General features: G+C 43.2%; 1 protein-coding gene across 1 annotated transcript; it reads right to left on the bottom strand.

Annotated features, from left to right (window-relative positions):
• Nucleotides 1-816: 816 nt before the first annotated feature.
• Nucleotides 817-20,288, bottom strand: LOC134449754 (uncharacterized). Its single transcript, XM_063199863.1, has 8 exons — nt 20,201-20,288; nt 19,571-19,675; nt 12,967-13,015; nt 11,503-11,684; nt 10,994-11,138; nt 10,300-10,408; nt 3,636-3,875; nt 817-903 (listed from the first exon to the last, which is right to left on the bottom strand). The coding sequence occupies exons 2-8, from the start codon at nt 19,658-19,660 to the stop codon at nt 846-848; spliced, it is 873 nt and encodes a 290-aa protein (XP_063055933.1). The 5' UTR covers nt 19,661-19,675; nt 20,201-20,288; the 3' UTR covers nt 817-845.
• Between the last annotated feature and the right edge of the window lie 945 nt (nt 20,289-21,233).

Genomic DNA, 21,233 nt, shown 5'->3' with positions numbered 1-21,233 from the left:
AAATCAGGCGGGTTCTTTTCCGGTATCCAATTTACGTCGGGTGAATGCCCCTTTAGGAGACCTTCGATTTGGAGACCTTCGGAGTCTTGAGGTTGAGAATAAATGGAGTGCCCTTAGCGCTGTAGATGGTGGTAGCGCACGTATTGTGCAAACACCACGAAAAGAGAAGAAGAAGGAGGGACAACGCCCCCTCAGGAAACCGAATTTTGAGCACACTCCTTTGCATTGGATGGGCGGGTTTTAACATATCTTACTCTAATAGAAGATTCTTTGGTATAATGGTCCCAGAGAGAAATGTTGAATTAATGCTATTTTGTGACTGTGTATGCAGCAATTAAAGTGCTTGACATGCTTCACAAAGTGCTGAGCATGTGCAGAAGAGAGACCTGTCTGTCTAGAGAGGGAGGCCTCTGCCGGGTAACATGGTGTACAGAAGAGTGTGACATTGGGATGCCTTTCTAGACCTTACATCATAAATAACTGTAGAGCTGGTGCACTGACAGGTGTGCAAAAGACAGGTGTCGTAAAACTTCAGACGAGCTCTTCTAGGGTCAAGGACTCAGGTCGAGTAATCTTGGTGGTAATCATTGCAGCATGCCACCTTAATGTCTCTCTTCTCTCTTCTGCTTTCTCTCTCTCTCTCTCTCTCGCTCGCTCTCGCTCTCTATGAGTCCAGTTACATACTGCCATCATTCTGTTTAAAATTGGAATAATACTCGCATGTAACTGTACTCAATGTCTATTTCTTCCTGTTTTTATCTCTCTCTCTCTCTCTCTCTCTCTCTCTCTCTCTCTCTCTCTCTCTCTCTCTCTCTCTCTCTCTCTCTCTCTCTCTCCCTTTGTCTTCACTCCCAGGCCATCAGCAGCTTCTGAAAGGGCACAAAAGCACCGTGTCCTGGCATGCTGTGAAGAAGCAATAAAGAGTTATAAGGAAATACAGTATTGGATTAGGAAGGTTAATCTATCAGGCAAGACAGGAGTGTGACAGAAGAGCATACTGGTTGATTGACGATCTGTTTGTTGAGGCAAAGTTTCACATATGCCAGCAGTGCAGACTGAGGATACCAGTCTCTCATCACAAATCATAGATTTGAAGGAAGAGAGATAGGAGAGCGCTGCCTTGGGTCTCAAATAGAGATGCACCGGATCCTGATTTTTAGGATCCTGCCGGATACCGGATCCACTGCTTAAGATCCTGCCTGATCCGGAACCGGATACCGGATCCTACGAAAGGGTTGAAACACATAGCCAACTCGCACACATGGGCCCTTTTTATTACGTTGGCGCAAACTATTTTAAAGACTCATTGGCTTACTGCCACACTGCCTTCAACGGCCACTTCCAAAGGGCTTTCACTCCATGCAGCGATTGGGGTTGTGAAAGACAGACTGAAAAGCCTAGGCTATGTAAAAAGTAGAGATGCCCCAGATCCTGATTTTTAGGTAACTCCCGGATACCGGATCCACTGCTTAAGATCCTGCCCGATCCAGATAGTCTGAAAAACCCTACTATCCTGCCTGATCCGGAACCGGATCTTGGATCCTGTACATCTCTAGTCTCAAATAAATGTATTGCAGGTGCTCTGCAAGGGAAAAGGGCATTAAAAACCTCAAAGGAGTAAAGGTTGGTCCTGAGGCAACACTGCTATTTACCTTTACAAATCATAGATTATTTAACAGCAATGTCCCACCAATGCACATAGCTTTGGGAAAGCCCAAGACAAAGTAATCTGAATATTGCCGCAAGTAGACACAGTAAGAAGAAGGAAAGACACACTTTGCCTTTTGGTTTCTCTACACCTAAAGTATCATATTTTGGGGATGTTAGGATTGTGTTCATTATTGCACAATTGTGTGTAAAGCAGTAAGTGTGTTCACAGTCAACTAAATCTGCTTATCACTCTGCTCTAATGAACTCAAATGAAGGTAATTCCAGGACACTGCTCACTTTGTTGAACACACTCCTCCAGCCACCTGACTTTCTAACTGCCCACCTGTCCCACATGAAGGTAGATCCTCCATCAGAAACGTAATAGTTCATTACTAATACAGTCCTTGATGGAAATATTGTGTAGCTTATTTTGGATTTATTTTGCTCTACTTTAGTTATCAATTTTATCTAATAACTTATTTGGTTTTGCTATTCCTTTCCCACCAACTTGCTGCGACCCCCCTAGCACCCCCTCGCGGCCCCCAGGAGTCCCGGGCCCCCACTTTGAAAACCACTACTCTACGACAACTGACTCTGACAACTGACTCTGAAAACTGATGCCTTTTAGCTTTCTTTGATGCCTTTTTGTCTGATAATTGATTATTTTTATTTTGATATCTGACACTGAGTCTGATATCCATTAATGTTCAAATGAACACTGTGGATATCTCTGACCTCATCAGCAAATCCAAGCCCTCCACATGTCCACTCGACTCTCTCCCAACGTCCCTTGTGAAATTCTGCCTCTCCTCCCTCCTCCGCCTCATCACTGTCATCATCCACTCCTCTCACAACAGCACACACAGCTACACTCTTCTGAGATGCAGATGTCACTCACTCCCATATTGAAAAAAAAACATGGTTCAAATCCTCAGCAACTACAACAACATTCACCATTTCTCTAACCTTCCTTAACTCTCCAAAAGTTTGGGAAACAATTGTAGCCACTCAACTTCATGCCCACCTCTCTCACAACTCCCTTCATGAACATTTTCAGTCTGGTTTCTGCCCCCACCACAGCACAGAAACGGCACTCATAAAACGGCAAAGATGACCCACGTATGGCGGACGATTCTAGTTTACTCGCTATCCTCATCCTCCTTGATCTCAGTGCAGCTTTTGACACCATCCCTCATGCCATTCTCCTCAACAGGCTCTCCTCCATTGGAATCTCCCACTCCCCCCCCTTGATAGGCAGGTCACCAGGTGGAAAAATTAGGCTACATAGAGAGGTTGATTAAACTAACAAAAATGAGCCACCTTGAGATATCCAAAGGAAAGTGCTCAGAATAATGGTTTAATAGAGAGTCCATGACTGGGAATATAAAGCATAGTGTCCTGCCAAGGTTTTCACAACCTTTGTAGACATGTATGTAAGGGAATATGACAGAATAATGCTGAAAATAGTTAATAATGCATGAAAATATAGTTAATAATGAAAAACCAGTCATTTTGGAAAATGGCGACAATATTGAATTTTGGGCAAAATTGGGCAAAATTGAGATTGCCCCATGTTTTAATCTCTTCCAATAGGCCCTCTGGTCAGTAATTCACAGAGAGAACTTTGGCAGGACGAAAGGCCTAATTTTTCCACCTGATGACCTGCCTATATGACTGGTTCCATTCCTATCTCTCTGGCCACACTCAGTTAATTCAACTCAAATCCTTCAGATCCCAACCCTCAGATATCACCTGAGGTGTGCCCCAAGGCTAGGCCCCTTCTCTTCATCAATGCTAGCTACTGCGAAAGTTCTGCCAGAAAAATTGGAATATTTCAGCCAACATCAAACGTCCTCTACCAATTAGTTTCTCCCTTTCCGTAACAGGTTTCTCCCTCATCAGCATCACCTCATACTTATCGCCCAGTGCAGTGTGAGGCTACGGTGTATCTAATGTGGTACGGTATAGTGTGATGCTGCTATTACCATTCAAAATAGGTCTGCCCCTGGAGTGATCCGTCCTGGTTGCCATTGAGGGCCTGCTCCAGCTCCACCCCGAGGTAGAACTGGGTCGAACCATCCACGGGACCCAGGAACTGCAGCGTGCCCGTGCTGATCCGGCCTGTCGGGAGCAGAATCCGCACTCGATGGCCAACTCTTAGGTCCATGGGGGAGTGGGGCACGAAAACTCGCAATGGGATCCCATCACTCCTCCAGGACCCTACACTGCATGGGAGAGAAAGGACATGACATGACTGGATTGGACAAAACAGGATAGGAGAAGACATGACATAACATGATATGACATGACATGGCATCATGTCAGAAAGTCCAGACCATAGACCGTATAGTAAATGGACAAAGCATCTGTGACATCACCGATAGAATTTAGCAGAGCCGAATGAAGCCAATTTGGCCGGGCACCACGTCCTAGTCCGGATGGACAATATGACTGTGGGGGCCTACATCGATAACCAAAGTGGTTTGCAATCTAGGCAGTTACACTCCCTAGCCAAGCAGATACTGCTGTGGGCAGACAGGCACCTTCTGTCTCTGAGAGAGCCAGGAGCCCTGAACGCTGGAGCTGACATGCTCTCCAGACGAGGCCCGTGATCGGCGGAGTGGAGACTCCACCTCGAGACAGTGAGTTTGATATGGGGCCGCTTTGTCGAAGACAACGTGGACCTGTTTGTGTCTGCGGAAAACACCCACTGCAGGTTGTTTTTCTCCAAAGACCCGTGTGAAGCCGCTCTGGGCACTGATGCCCTAACACACTCATGGCCCAGGAGGTAGCTGTACACCTATCCCCCGGTGGCCCTGCTAATGGCGGTCCTACACAAAGTTTGTCTAGAACGTCGGTCTCTGCTGCTGGTCGCCCCCCGTTGGGTGGGACGTCCCTGGCTAGCGGAGATCGCTAGCCTGCTTGCGGGTGAGCCTTGGTAGATTCCTCTGAGGAGGGACCTACTCTCTCTGGCTTGTTGTGAACTCTTTCACCCACACCCAGAGCTGTGGGCTCTATGGGTATGGCCCGTTCAAGGCTGAATGGGCATCAGTGAGGGGGCCACTGCCCCATTCTCCAGGGTGCCTGCCACGTGTCCAAAGGCCATTGGCTTGCCCCACGGGACTCCACGTATACCTGGGCTGTCCCTCCAAGTAGTTGACCTCCGGTCGGTTCCCGTAATTCGGTGATTCGAACGGGAGTGTTTACAACTCCCCGTAGGAGAGGACACTCGAACGAGTGACTGAAAGAGAACATTAGGACATGTATATGTCCCCGGTTCTCTGAAGGAAAGGAGAGAGAGTGTCCTGTGAAATTACTTTGTGATTGTACTCCAAGGCAGAGTCCTGCACCGGGTCGGGTACCCACGGTTACGGGTAAATAGATGCTGTAACTGGTGGGTTTTAAACATGCTGAAATTTTACGGGTGGGAATGTGGGCTGGTAAGTTAAATACGGGTGGGTAGCACGGGTAGAACGTGAATAAAATGCCATTTTAGTAGGTTATTATTTGCTAATCTCCTTTGTTCAAATAACATTGAAACCACCCAGTATGCTTCAAACTAAAGGCTATACGGTTCCATGATGAACTGAAACAGACGCGTGGCTGTGCCTTCTCTTGGCATCGCAGCGTCAGTTCCTACAAACGATGCTCATGGTAAACACACAGCGAATCATGCGAATTTACCTCATCAGACTCTGAACCAGCATGAAGTTTTGCATCAGCCCCAGACAACAAGGAGAAACTCATATTTCATTTTTTTACGCTGTACACGCTCCTTTGAAAACATGCGCTCTGGTGGGATTTTGGCCTCGCTCGTGGACTATCTGTGTTAAATGGAAAAGCATGATGTAGGCTACTGTCTGACCTGTCACCACCGTCCCGTAAAATCAGGGAATTTTGACGATTTTTGTAGCTCAAAATTGACATGTAGGCCTATGCTATTCTAGGTAAAGCTTTTTTTTTTTTTTTAAAGCAACGGACGCTTGTTACGCACGCAGTGAAATGGGCTACTGGGCGGTCATATATTCCAATTACCGGTATATATTCCTTCCAAACAATGTCCGAATGTCACAAAAATATGCTCTTTGCACTGTCCGTAATTATACCAAATACATAAAGTGTCCACACAGAAGTAATCAAGACTTCAGTTTCGATAATAGACATTGCAAATCTGAGAGCCATGGCGCAAGCCATCCAAAACAGCCCCAATCAAAGTCTCTCGCGGCCAAAAGTGACTGCGGTCACCTGATGCTGCTTTTGTGAGTTTCTTTTTTATTGAGATGAAATCGAAACGTTGTTATGATTCACGATGTAATCCAAAAAGTCTGAGAATGCACACACATCAGTAGCACGTGCTGGACCAAACATAAAGGAAAATAAAGGTCCGTAACACTGGTTGATGCTTCATGATGGAGCACCCACGTCTTTGTGAATAGTGTAGCAACAATGCTGGAAAAGTCGACGTGTGCCTCCAAATAAACTATGCACTGAAAGCACAGGATTACTTCCAGGTAACCAGAATTCTGGCTCCTAAATAAGCCGAAGACCCAATCCGACGGGCATTCATTTCTTTATTGCCTTTTCCCCCTGCGATTCAGTGTTTCATTTTCAGCTCGTAACAGATGTCAAAACATGACGCTGGGTTCCATTTCACACGCGATTTTCAAGCGTAAAAAAAACATACATGAGCCCTTTGACGTTCCAAAATAGAATAATAAATGAACGAAAAAGTACATATTTTTCACGGGTACGGGTGGGTAACAGGTGGAATGTTAACGGGTCCGGGCGGGTCCGAATTAAACTTTGAAATAATCACGGGTAAACGGGCGGGTGGGTGCTGTATTCTACGGGCGCGGGTGGGTACGGGCCTTCAAAAATAGACCCGTGCAGGACTCTGCTCCAAGGATGTAATGCCCCGTAGGAGAGGACACTCTCTCTCCATTTCTTCAGAGAACCGGGGACATATACATGTACTAATGATTCTTCACCATTGCTAGCCAAGAAATGTAGACGCCCCTAGTGACCGCAAATTGAATTGCGGACAGGGCGAATTTTGACATTCCAGTTTCTAACTCCACAAAAAAACTAAAAACAAACATAGGGTGTAACATAGTCAAATGTTCAATCAAACAGCTTCCTTGGCGGATGTCTGCACTCTCAGCGTGCATCTACTGTAGTTAGTCAATGTCTGTTATAAACATGCTGTTACCAGTTGTAATGGGTTACTTAAGACCCGGTATTGTGAAAGAAAGTCCATTGGGAAACTCCAACTCCCATTGTCATTGTGACACAGCACTCCACAGCACACAAGTGAGCACTGCACACTGCACACAACGAAATTGCATTTATGCCTCACCCGTGCAAGGGGGCAGCCCTCAGTGGCGCCCCATGGGGAGCAGTGCGGTGGGACGGTACCATGCTCAGGGTACCTCAGTCATGGAGGAGGATGGGGGAGAGCACTGGTTGATTACTCCCCCCACCAACCTGGCGGGTCGGGAGTCGAACCGGCAACCTCTGGGATGCAAGTCTGACGCCCTAACCGCTCACCCATGACTGCTATTGTGTTGTACAATAGTTGAGTAGTATGGTAGTTAAAGGTACACTGTGCAGGAAATGGTTGAAAGAGGCACTATAACTATGCTGCTCATTGAAACTGGGCTGCCTATTGCCAAATTTGATCTTTACATGAAAGTTTACAAAGTAATAAACTAATATTTTCTAGTATGGCCCAAATACAGTCATTTTTGCAGCTAAAAATGTCTATTTCTTGACATTAAAAATGGCGGACCATGGAGAAGATGCAATTGCAATTTTCCCAGTCATAATGAATACTTAGAATTAGAGTTTGATGGATTTGATGGTGGTGGTAAGTATTCATGAAAAAGGTAACATTAGAGAATGGCTAGCATGAGTTCTGGAAATAAAAAAATCTTACACAGTGTAGGCTACCTTTAAGTTTTTTCAACTTCATCCACTGATGGAACAGTGTGCATTAGAGGTAGGTTCTCAAATTTTGTTTTCCCCTGCCTGCGTGACTCTAGCTGCACACAACTCAACCTCTGATTGTTGGAAACCGCTGTCGGTCAAAAAAAATAGCTCACATGGCTGGCTGCCAGTGTCTTGCCCCTCCTCACAACACGGTGTTTATAAACAAAAAAAAACATGTAGGCCTATAGGGCTACAGACTTATAACACTCACGACTACTGTACTAGTCAGTCTATAATAAGCTCTGATTTGCTCGGAGCTGTATATGGGATTGGTGAGCGCACTTCAATATTGGCAGATACAGTGACATTTCTAGTAAATGGGGACGACAAATACAGTAGAAAGCCATGACGAAAACAAAGTAAAGGAGGGCCCTGTGGCAGCTCTGCTGTTGAGTTTTTATTTGAGCCACACGTGGTGAGCCCATAATGAAAACAGCCTAGAATTGGCTTGGGTAGGGTTGGGTTAGGTGGGGTGTTCAGTTGAAATATGTTGAATTATTAGCTCAATATAGTCAAATAAAGCTTTTTAATTGTGGGTTCCATCTGTCTTAGGATGATGTAAAAGACAGGTTGCTGGCTCGAGAACAAAATTAAAGCCCTACAACTCAGAAGACTCCACAGCCTCCTCCAAGGGCAAGAGGCAAGCATTCCATTAGTGTGGGTGCTGGGAAACTCAGTATTGGTGCATTTTAAGAGGTCACAACACGGATTCATTGAGAAACAGAGGTCAGGGTGTCCCGACGATGTATTTTATCATTTACATTCACTTGGCAGAGAATTAGAAAATGAAACTCTCAACATCACATGTAGTGATCAAAGAAGAAAATGGCATGTAATGACACGGCTATTCATTTAGCATGTTATACAGTAGACCTATGGCATGTTTTTTCTCAGCTTTTTCCTGATGTCATTTAGGGCCCCAGACATACTTGCTTCAGGATACACATGCGTGGGAAGATTTTGTGCAGGAATGCGTTGCCATGCATATTTTATGTCACTTTTGTGCACAGGAGAACACCTGAGAAACGGTACGCAGCCGCGGTGCAATATGGACAAAACTGTGAGGGGTGATCTTCCGAACTTCTATGTTGGAAAATGTAAATGAAAGTCCTTGGCTATCTGCCTAGATGATACCGCCAATATCGTGTGAAGTGCTCAGGTCATCCTGATGAAAGTACTTTGTCTACTACTTTATTTAAGGCGCACAGCAAAGCATGTTTCAAGAGTGGCAAATCTTACACAGGAAAGACATTACAGGATTTCCACTCTATTTCCACGCTATTCTAAATAAATAATTCCTGTCAGTAAATTAATGTTTCTGTACATTAAGTTTGATCAATAATATCAAAATAACCAAGGAAATAACCCAGATAGATTCACAGTAGGCATGAGTTAATGTATACTTGACATGCGCTAATAGCATGCGCCGTCACGTGACCCAAAATGGCACCATGTCAAGACACAAGTTCAAAAATCATGACTCGGCGCAAAGTCACGCACAGGATACAGGTCCACCAGCAGCTACCAGAAAGTAGGCAGAAAGAGTAGGAGATGTCTAGAGTTGCCTAGCCTAGAGAAGCCTTGTGCAGTAAAGCACGTTGTGTTTTGCGATCTATTTGTAAAACTCCAGAACAACGCTCTCACGTGGCCTTGGAATGCTCTGGCTACAACAAAAATGTGTGTTTTATTGTGATAAGTATAAATCATATGTTCAGTAGGCCAACAGCACTTTGTGTTTCCCGACCTATTTCAAGAACTAGAGCGCTAGACCAGTGGTCTGCGACAAAGGCGCTAAGTACACACACCTACTGTGAATCTACCTTTAGGCAAGGGGCATGCTTGCTGTGTGCCTAAAACCATGCATACAACCGTGTGCAACCGAGTGCACATACTTGCTTCAGGATGACCGGAGCACTTTTCACGATACTGGAGGTATCATCTAGGGGGCAAAGAGCCAACAGGGCTCTCATTAATGTTTTCCATCATTGTTTGACTCAACATGGATGTTTGGAAGATCACCCCGCGGTTTTGTCAATGTTGCACGCACCACATGCACACATCTGCGTACCTTGTTCCAGGTGTTCTCCCGCGCGCACAATTGACATAAAATGCGAATGACAACGCACCCGAGCACGTAATGTGCCCACGCGCATGTTATCCTGCAGCAAGCATGACCCGGTTCTTACCTGTCACTGTGAACCACCATGAATGCTTCAAAATTAGAGCTACTGATAAACCATCTCCATGATGTGGAGATTGATATTAGTTTGGGTGTCATTTTTGTTTGTACTACTGTGAGTTTCAGCATGTATACATTACATACATACAGGGCTGAACTGGCCATCTGGTGCAGCGGGCATTTCACGTTGGGCCCCGCACCCTCGTGGGCCCCTATTTTCAGTTTTTTTTTTTTTTCATGGACCTGCACCGGTGAGTCAGTTCTGCGCAGCTAATTATGTGGGGCCCCTTTAAGCCAAAAGTGCCCGGGCCCTATTTCTCCCCCAGTCCAGCCCTTCATACATACAAGATCACCACCATGCCCCTGAAGGCATTCAGCACTACAATTACCATACTTGGGAAGACAGACGTGGGACTGGGCTGGGGAGGTATAATTACGCATCTCTGCTCTGAGTGTGCCGGGTGAGGTGTACTCACACGTACCTGGTTGTTGTGTTTAGAGACAGAGCCGAAGGTGGTCTGGAGTCGCATACTGATGACGAAGACATCTGGTCAGCTGTGATGGCCATCACCTCCGCCCTCCTCAGACCCCCTGAAAGAAAAGTCAAGCAACAAACATCCCTGTACTCTCAGATATCAGGAATAAATACTGTGCATACTCAACAGTTCCTGGAAATACTACGAAATGTCCATGTGGGCATTTATGTAAGCTACTTGACACCTTAATTTCCCCCTGGGGATCAATAAAGTTACTCTACTCTACTCTACTCTACTAGTTTGTGTGAATGAATGATTAAGGATTACTATGCATAGAAGTGGCACAATCCAAGCAGACTTCACAGAAATGAAAAGCAAGCAACAATCGTTCTGAAATGTTCTTCATATATTCAACAAATGCATCTCACGTTTGCAGAATATCATTAACAAATACATACTTAAACATACAGTATATGGGTTAAAATGAACTGCTGTGGATCACTGTGGATAGAGGTGGTACAACCCAAACAGACCTCACAGAATCATTTTGTATGTGTGTACAGGTTGAGTTTTTCCAATGCAGAGAGTCGATGGTGTGTGCAGGGGCAGGGGTAAAAGGATAAGAGATTTCTGATGGTTAAAGGATAAGGGAGTTTTGTTTCTCGACTAAGTTAACTTAACTAATTTAACTTCAGCCTACTTGGGAACCTGGTGTCCTGGTCCTGTTCGTCAAATGGGCCCATGGGTCCATTCTCCAGCATGGCTTCAAACAGCAGCTCCCTTGGGATCTGCATCTCATCCTGCTTGATGTAGGACCCGCTTCTCACCCAAGCCTCCGAGGCCAACTGAAATGTTTAAAATACAGTACATGGATATGTATTGGGAGACTACAAACATCTCATATTTTTGTATTGGTCAAGCCTGAAGACAAGTGAAGTTTAAAAAAGAAAGATATACGGTACAGTAAATAGGGATGTAGGTCGAAGTTTTATCATTTGATAGAGAGAAAGACAGGCAATATTATATAAGTAATAATAATACATACAGTAAATAAATAAAAAAGATTTCACTTTGAATACAGAGAACAGGGGAGAATTACACAAAAAGAAACCGATAAGCAGACTGAGAGAGAGAGAGAGAGAGAGAGAGAGAGAGAGAGAGAGAGAGAGAGAGAGAGAGAGAGAGAGAGAGAGAGCTGGTTGCGAAGACCTGGTTGCGAAGCTCCTGCTGCTTCTTGTGCAGTTTGTGGAATTTCCTGTCCCATGCCTCCCTCTGGCTGTGGAGCTGGTTCTTGAGCGCCTGGATGTCCTCCTCAGCGGCAGCCACCCTCTGCTGGAGTGGCACCTTCAGCTTCAGTCTGGAGGCCCCCCTGGGACAGCCCTCACCATGACCTGGTGAGTCACATCACAAACAGCAATAAAGTGATCAAACTCATCTAAAAAATCTTCAAAATGTGGTTAGACATATCAATGCCGCATCAAACTGATCAATATAATGTATCTTCAAACTTGATATGTGTCGAAACTGATCAATATGTGATCAAACTCATACATTTAAAGTGGCGGAAACCACACTTGCAAGCCTGAGTTTGCGAGTATGGTGTTCTCCACTTTAAGTTGACAGTTCCTTTTACGTGCACCTTTTTATGTCAGATGTTGAGCTCGCCCATCACTTCTACAAGCTCATTAGTTACATCATCAAACTCAGCAATTCCTGATGAAATTCAATCATTCTCAGCCTGTCTGCCCTCAGTCATGCTTAATCCCATACATGGTCAGACCATCAAAATCAAATCATTAAAATGATCAACATTATCACTCATCATTTTCTTCGTATTATAATGTATCATCTTCAGTGGTTGAAGTTATTCATAATAGATTCCTTGCTCTAGCTCGAATGAGGAGGAATGAGGAATCTATAACAAGTCAGCGCTTCCACACGTCATTTAGGAAAAACACTGCCCTCCTCTGGTTATTCTACACCCTCTCACCCAGCCGCTGCAACAGCTTCATGTATTTAACAGAGGGTTTGGAGTGACACTTTGTTTACTGTTACATGCTTGACATGACACACACAGCCTCATCAAATTTGGCATTCCAACATATTCAGTCCATTTTGAACCAAATAGAACATATTCAGGACGGATCAGGATTTTTTAATTTTGGGCAGCAGTCTGCTGTGTTGTGTCATATGCTATGCACAAAGTAAGTAAGTAAGTAAGTAAGTAGCTTGGATTCATGAAGCATGTTTAAAAACAGTGCAAAACTGACCAAAGTGTTGTACAGTGTCTAAAGCAATAATGAACAAAAAAAACAGTAAAGCATTTTAGCAGTATACCATACTGTGTTAACAAGTAAGAAACATAAACAGGTGTGAAAAGAATGCATAGAACTACAAGGCAAATGGCTAAGGTGTAACAGTGAGTTTTAGTGATAGTGGGTGCAAATCTGATGTCAGGGGGGCAAATCATTCCAGAGGCGTGGGGCTGCCACAGCAAAGGCTCCTTTATGTACTAGCTTTATGTCTTTTATGTCACCTTTATGTCCTATATGTCACCTTTATGTACAAGATGGGACCGGGACACAGGAAGGAGGATGTCTATATTAATGGTTCTGAAGGATCTGGGTGCAGAGTGGTGCTGTCACGGGATAAAACAGGGTAGGCCAACAGTACCTGCTCCACTTGGTGATGGGGATGCTTGTATTGCATGGAAGGGGCTCACCTGGAGAGAGACGTAAAAAGACAATAACATACAATATAAAAACATAGGTTGTTATAAGGTGACAGCAGCTTACTATGGAATGGACAGTAAGTCATGAAAATATGATACTCTTGGAGTGTAGCAACTATTTTACATATCCGTCACTTATATGATTGTTTAGGTGTCAGAGAGCATGAACAATATAATATATATTTAGAACGTAATAAAGAATTTGATTCCTAACCACCTGCACGGATGTGCAGCCGCCAGAGAATACTTGTACTTCTCAAACGCAATTTCGTTGTCAAACTCGTTTGTCAATGACAAATAAAAAGCTCTTGATTCTCTTGAAGAAGACATAATAAAGACTTCAAATCAAGAGTTCTTTAAAAACATACCACCCTCATGCGCTGCCAAAAGTATACAGACCGACTGCAGACAGACAGACAGTCCCCAGGGGCCAATACTGTTGATGTTGTTTTTTCTTTTTCTTTATCTTAGACTGGCTCACAATTTAAAAGGCCCACTGGTCCACCTCCAATACAGACAGTGGACTGAGTCAAGCAGAATATCATATGAAAACAGCTTGTATGTGTGAGGGGCCATTTTGAGCCAAAAATGCCCAGGTGTTGTCTTGGTCCCAGCCCAGAACTATGCACCTCATACACTGCATACCCCTTTTTTCTGAAACAGTTGAGCAATGTATTTTATCATGCGTTGATCTACCGAGGCAGGACATGGCATGAATCTGTGTGCTATAATCATATTTTACGACCATCCTATTGCAACCACACTCTTGGTGGGAAAAAAATATTGACACAAGTCAACAGTCAATAAAATCTCAGTTTAATGCCCTGAGCATTAAAGTTGATTATTCCAGGAATTTGTTTCACCTGCTTATCTTGACTTCTATCTCTCTAAGAACATCACCGTTTCACTCAGGGATGGATGAAGACTCCATGGGCCCCTGGGCCAGACAACAAGGAAGAACCCCCCCAGAAGTTATAAGTGCAATTTTAACACAATATGAGAACATAAAATAGACCAATAATGAAGTGGGGTTTTTTTTGTTTTTTTTACAGTGCTGAGGGTTGGGCTACTCTGGCCCCTGGGTCTGGAAAGGCCTATGCAGTAACCTGTCCTTGGTTTCACTAAAGCAGTTCAGAGCAACTTTAGATTGTCATCAAAAATCAGGATTGTACCTTGTAGATGGATTATAGGAGAGTATTGACATGTAGTTATTTATTTTCTACATTTATTTTGATGATCCATTGCATAGTTTACAGGCGATTCAGTGAACTAGCTGATTAGGCCTTCATCAGAATAACCATACCATAAAAGTGAAAAGCGCTTAACAAGTGTATGAGACACCCAATGAAGAGTCCCACCCAAAAATTACATTAGTAATGTGCACACTATACATAAACAGTGGTCTTCTGACCCTTACTTATTTCTTAGCTTTTATTGCATCTTTGACACTGAATCATTTCAGAGCAAGGAAATTGAAATATAGATATAGATAACTGTCAACTCACCACAAACATGTTTTAATTGCCAATTTCATTTATTACGGGGGGGGGACTATCTTAAAATAAAATTTTAAAAATAACTTGAACAACCCCAAGCAGCAGCAAATTTAGTCAAGTGTTAACTGGAACTGAGCAACAGTCTTTCACATCGCTGTGGAGGAGTTTTGGCCAACTTTTCTTTGCATAATTCAAATCAACTATGGTTTCCACACATGAACACAAATGAATGCCTACAAACTGATAGCTGGACATTATCTATCAGGATTTGTTTGTAGAGATCAGAGTTCATGCTTATTCAATCAGCCGGTCATTCCGAATCCTAGGGCAGCAAAATAACCCCAAACAATGAAACTCCCACCACACTATGTTTCACTTTTGACCTGACGTTCTTTTTTCAAATGCTGAGTTAATTTCACAGCAGATGTTACAGGAGGCTCTCCTTTCAAACAAAGTTAAACCTTGGTGTCATCTGTTCATACAATATTTTATCAGAGGCTTTCAAGCATTGTCAACATGTTTTTAGCTAATTTGAAACAGATCTTCATGCTCTTCTAGTTAGTGCTGGCTTTGGCCATGGAACTGTGACATGCATGCATTTTTTTCCCAGTCTCTTTCTAATGGTTGAATACTGTCATTTGCTACGTGTACATGATGTTTTTGAATCGGATCTAATAGATCGGATTTAAGTAGATCGGATTAAGAGTTATTTTGCGACGTGTATACATGGCAATTTCACTTAAATGCGATTAAACGTCTGGGGAAAATAAAGCATTGCGATTGGACTGAGGACGCACGTGCTGAGTGAGCCAAATAAGGCGTGGGGGCGTGGTCGCCAAACCTCCGGGGAACTACTGGGACACAAGCTAATGTTCAGCCCGAAAATGAATTCCCTCAGTGGACTCAAGGCTGGTAAAATCCCCTTTGGGTCTGGTTCTTTCAAATGCTAGTTAGCACCCTCCTAGCTTAGAAAAACGAACTGGTGAAAGGGTGATGTGGAGTAACTTTGTTGTGCTTAATTACTTCCTGGGGCACTTTTACATCAATATATGGAAGCCACAACATTTATAGTCGCTTAGGGACTTTAAATTAAGCAAAACTTTCATGTGAAAATCAACAGGAAGTGCCGCCATCTTTTTCTCACTGACAAAGAGCACGGGCTCTTGGCGCCATCGTGTGGTCAACGAGCATGCGTGGAACGACCGGATTTATTGTAATTCTGATTAAAAGGTTACATGACAGAGGAACGTGTTTAAGTAAGGGTTAACGTTCGGCGAGAAGGTCGCTACCGTGGAATAGCAGCACGACAGAGAGAATCTTTAGACCCCGACGCGGAGCGGAGGGGTCTTGTTCTCTCTGAAGTGCTGCTATTCCACAAAGCGACCGACTCGCCGAAAGTTAACCCGCTTATTATATGGATATACTTAAATGATTCACACATGCGGGACATTTCTTTAGACCTATTTAATGTTAAGATTGTTGCTGCGCAAAACAAAACAGTGCCGTTGTGGAACACCGCTAGGCAACAGCTAGGTAGGCTAGCCAGGACAACAGGTGTTGTCTATCACAGCAGCTGATTAGAGTGACAAAAGACCGGACCCAGAGTCATGAATAGGAAAGGTTATCAATGGCTCTGACCGGACCCCCTGCGGAGTGATATGAAACATTCGCTTTAGCCACTGACTTGTATACAAGCCAGTGGCTTTAGCAGTGAACGTCTTGTTGCCATTGACAGCGGTAGCCAGGACAACGGGTGCTGTCTATCACAGCAGCTGATTAGAGTCTTGTTGAAAAGTCGCTTTAGCAGTGAAAAGTCTTGTTGCCATTGACAGCGGTCTGTTATAGACCAACCCGTCCGTTATCGAAAAATAACAGACGTCCGAACGTTGGGGAGCCCCGTTGAAATGAATGGAGCATTCGACAGATGACGTCACAACCATATAATAATCGGATTTAAAAGAGGAATAAACCACCCACTTTAATCGGACTTAAGTTTAAATCGGAATAAACTTAAATCCTGTTCGGTAAGTGTTTACATGATGTTTTTAAAGTGGAATTAAGTTTTAATGAGATTTAAAGTGAGTTAAATCGGATTTAAATGCCTCATGTAAACGTACCAATTGTTTGAGGTAATTAGCTCCAGTTGGGAAGATGTTATTCCGTGCTCCTTCACTATGCTCTTGGGGTAATTGTGGTATGTCAGCCAGTCTTAGAAATGTTCACTACTGCAACATAATTTTTCCATTTGTGGATAATGGCTCTCACCAAGGTTTGTCTGTTCAATGATTTAGAAATGGCTTTGTAACCTTTTACAGACCAAAACATGTTCATTATTTTCATTGTAATTTACTCCTGAATGTTGATGGATCGCAGTGTGATGTTTTGGGTTGATATGGCCTACTACACATTGTAAAACAGGTCCTTTTCAAATTATCTCTTGATTTGAAAGGTCTGGTAGCAGTCAGACCTGGGCAGCTGTGAAAAATAACTCAGTTGTCCAGAATAATATGATTTGCCAAAGATGGGCCTACTTTATAATTTAAAAAGGGGGGCAATTACTTTTTCACACAGGCTCATGCAGATTTGGATGGCATTTTCCTATTAACAAATAAAATAATCTCTGAAACAGTGCATTAAGGGCTGTATTCTCCCACCCGCTTAAGTCAAAAAAGCGGGCAACAGCGCCTCCGTGCTAAGCGGGGCTTACGCGGGATTTCACCAGTTGCGCACTATGGGTGGGGCCAGGCCAAAATCAGGGAGTTTCTCATGTTAATCAATCCTACGCGGATTCTCCCGTCCACTTACACGCGTTTGCCTTTACGCGCATTAAGGTCAAGTGCCTCTATGAGGCAAAATGTAATATTGCATTTGATGCTAGCTTGGCTTGCATTTTGAACATTTCACACGGTATGATTTGTTGATGTTCTTTACCGTCACAGTGAGTCTAAATCGAAACTCAATTCTCTGTTTTATTTCTAAACTACACAGTTCCACATAAACACTCTACATTAACTGTGGCCAAAATGAGCTGCCCAGAGCATATTCCCATATTTAGGCGGTGCAGGAACTTTATTTGTCTTTGTTTCTTTGTTATTTTAAAGTGATACTGTCCCATTTTTGGAAATAAGCTTATTTGAAACCTCCCTTGAGTTAAACAATAGGGTTTTACCGTTCTCCTGTACTTTCAACCGTTCTCGAGGGAAGGCAGTGCAAATTTTACCTCCATGCTAGCAGTTAATATTGAATCCTATGAGACCAGCTCGCGGCTAACTGGTCTCATAGGACTCAATGTTAACTGTTAGCTTGGAGGTAAAATTTGCATTGTCATAACTAGAAAACGGTTGAAAGTACAGGAGAACGGTAAAACCCTATTATTTAACTCAATGGAAGGTGTAAAATAAGCTTATTTCCAAAAATGGGACCGTATCACTTTAACTCTGTCAATAAAGAAAAAAAAAATATTTTTGTAACAGGAACTCCACATCTCTGTCCCATTTAGCCGAACCTGTTGTGCCTTTTTTTCTGGTTTGAGTCTATAATCTGGGTGGCGAAATTCCCCCAGTGGCGTAGTCGTGCAATTACATCTTGTGCATTTACATGCGTGAAAATTGATGAATAATTTCTGGGTTAATTAACATCTAAGGTCCACTTGGTTACAGGTGCATGGGTTTTAAAAAGCATAAAATGCCACCCGTGCATTATATTTTGAAGGGAGACCTTCGATTATTGCCACATAGTGAGCAAATTGCATTCTCTACTATGATTTAACAGTTTGGCACCATCATAAGGACCAGCAGGTGATAAAATGGCTGGCTGTTGGCAAAGCCCTGTCACACTACAGAAAGGAAAATATTGCAAAAAATTATGAAGAATACACCCACCCTTTAAAATGTTGAAATCATGTCCAAGATAGGAATTAACAATGTTTTCATATACAGTAAAAATAATTTCATCAGTAAATGTCATGAATTGTTAAGGTTTGTCCTTTCTTTTGTTTTGTCTTGGCATTTGCTGCCTTTTATTGTCGCCGTCACAACTCTTTTGAGACGTGTTGCTTTTTCATATATCCCCAAAACAATAATTTTGGTCAGTTTTGATGGCTGAGATGTTTTCTTTGTACCATTTTCCACGTAATGTAAGAATCAGATGTTTTGGAAATGAAAGTATTTTGTTATTATTCACAATTTACCTATTGTACCAACTTCAATGGAGTTGGGGTTTGTTTTACATGTTTTTTTTTTTTTTTTTAATGCAACATTGTAGGCAATCCACATGGGGTAAAGTTATAACATAACATTTAAACATAGTTCTTCATTTAATCCACTGTTAAAACTTTGCAAAGTAAAGGTTTTTTCATTTGTTCAATTCCAAACACTTTTAGGCGGTTAATATTGTGTTTGAGGTCTTTAAAGTGTGCAGCAACCAGGTAGTCTGTGTCATTACACTTAATAGTAGGCTACTTTTATGATCACTTATTCTTTTGCGTAAAGGACAGCTGGTTTTACCTACGTACACTAAAATGCATGTGTAGGTGATAGTGTAAACAAACAACATGTGTGGAAGAACAGGTTACTTACTACACTATTAATTTTGCATTCTTCAGTGGGTTTGTGAACGTGTGCGTCTTTTGGAGAAATTGGCACTGCGCGCAATGACCTCAGATGTAGCTCCCACTGGGGATTGGTGCCAGGAGTGTCTGAGATGACGTCTGGGGAGCAGGTTTTAAATCTGCATGTACCAGGTTCAACAGAGTTCGCAAAATAGTATGATTCTTTGCCCAAGCCAAGAGCATCTCAGCCTTAGCTAAGTGTCAAGAAGAGTTGCATATAGCGATGGCTCCACCCACATTGTTTTCCACTGACAAAGGTCGTGATCCTGTGACCTTCAAAATCTTAGTAGAGCCTGCAGGTCATGAACTGTAGGGCAATTCCTTAGCTGCAACCTCCAGATCATGAACCGTACAGCAATTCCTTCCCCCAAGCAAGAGCAGCACTTAAACTTTCTGCATCCGCAATGTTTGACTGGGTTGTTGTGTATAAGAAGCACTCACCCAAAAGAACCTCCATGTGTACAGCAGGCCCTTGAATGTCCACAACAGCACCGACCACAGGATGAACGTCCCCATATGGACATCATCCATCGATGATGTCACTTCCTGGACAGAAAATGTAAACACACCAACATAATTTTTAAAGGAGGTGTAATCAAGGAATTGATTTTCACTTACAAAAACATCAAAGTGCAATTCAAAATACTGTCTAGCCAACAATTCCAATTAAGCAGACACACGTAGCAGCAGGCCTCATCAAAACATTGAATTAAAACATTAAACTAAGGACAGCATAGAACCAATTTGCCATCATGGTCTGAGGTATGAACAATGCCGTTACAGTAGGCTACATTATGCCAGACATCTATTTACCATTTCCCTGCTGCCATTTTAAACCATTATCTGACAAAAATGATACTGCCTTTTACCAGGCCATCCTAGCACTGGGAGAGTGTCAGAGTTCCATAGCTGGCTTAGATAACACAGAATGAGAAAGCAGCTTTAGGCTATCTATTTAGCTAGATCTGCTTTGTGCCAACAACTAGCGCACACACACACAACCACACACTCACAGAGACGCACCCAAACCTAGTCAATGCCATCTAGCTAGCGATACTAGCTAACATGTACCTCAACAGGTGTCAGGTCAGTCGGTGCGTTTGTTGCGGTTCAGGTTTAAGCAGTAAGGCCTTACATGTACTCCGCATTGCTGTGTCTCAGTGACATGTCAGTGAGTGAGAGTGAAAGAGCGGTCACCCGTTGCTCTGCAGCCTATGTTGCCTATTAGCGCTGACTTGTAAATCTTGGCTAATCCTCTTAAACACGTTGCGGACGCACCACCTGATTGTGCACATTGCGACTGATTTAGGCTGGTCATCTTGGTCCAAAAGTAGCCTTGTCTAGACAAAACACAGTGAAGGTCAGATGTTCATAGGCCTCTACATGTTATGTAACATGTAGGCTACTATATGTGTATAGCCTATTACACAGATGTTTTATGCAAAGTTGTTTAGGTCAGCAGTTGTTACCTGCCTTCCTTGAGGGGGTTGGAGCAAGTATTGCAATACCACTGTCTGTGTGTTTGAGTTTTTGTCTGTTTGTTAGTCTGTGTGTTTGTGGTGTTTGTGTGTGGGTTGTCTGCAGGGGGCGCCAAACACATCAAATAGCCTATAGGGTGGATTCCAATATGCAGACTCCTGTCAGAGATTCTTTAAGTATATAGAGATATGCCAATGTAGGTTGCTATGGGCACCTAACATGACCGTTCCGGTCTGCCTAAAGGGGCGTGTCATAATACTCCTAGCATTGAATAGAACAGTCCTTAGGTCTGCCTAGGTCTGCCTAAAGGGGGATTTCCCCCCACCTCCCCCTTGCAATAAGAGAACCCGGAAACAATGGGCCAATGGAACCTCTCTCTCTCTACTCTCTCTGCTCCCGTCCTCCCTTGCTCACTTGCCTGCTTGTGGACTCATTATGACGTCACCAACAACAGAATTGTATTTTAATATCCTGCAAAAGTTCAATTCTAATGTCATTTCTCATTTTGAAAACAGGATGGTGAGTGAGGAATAGTCCCTAAAAAGTTGTTATACGCTATACAGTATGCTATTGACAGCTGGAAAACGTACTTGTTTTCTCCACGGAAGCGGGGCGTCAGCAAAAC

The sequence above is a fragment of the Engraulis encrasicolus genome, chromosome 5 (genome assembly GCF_034702125.1).
Source record: "Engraulis encrasicolus isolate BLACKSEA-1 chromosome 5, IST_EnEncr_1.0, whole genome shotgun sequence".
Taxonomy (NCBI): Eukaryota; Metazoa; Chordata; class Actinopteri; order Clupeiformes; family Engraulidae; genus Engraulis; species Engraulis encrasicolus.
The sequence above is the reverse complement of the archived record's forward strand: the minus strand, read 5'-3'. Positions and strand labels throughout refer to the sequence as shown.

What these genes read in the sequence shown, in the direction of transcription:
- LOC134449754 (XM_063199863.1), bottom strand. Translation starts at nt 19,660, where the DNA reads ATGGATGATGTCCATATGGGGACGTTCATCCTGTGGTCGGTGCTGTTG. An exon ending in AGCAGGAGCTTCGCAACCAG is followed by an intron (nt 11,139 to 11,502) that starts GTCTTCGCAACC and finishes TAAACATTTCAG; the next exon opens with TTGGCCTCGGAGGCTTGGGT. An exon ending in GGGCAGACCTATTTTGAATG is followed by an intron (nt 904 to 3,635) that starts GTAATAGCAGCA and finishes GCTTCTTCACAG; the next exon opens with CATGCCAGGACACGGTGCTT.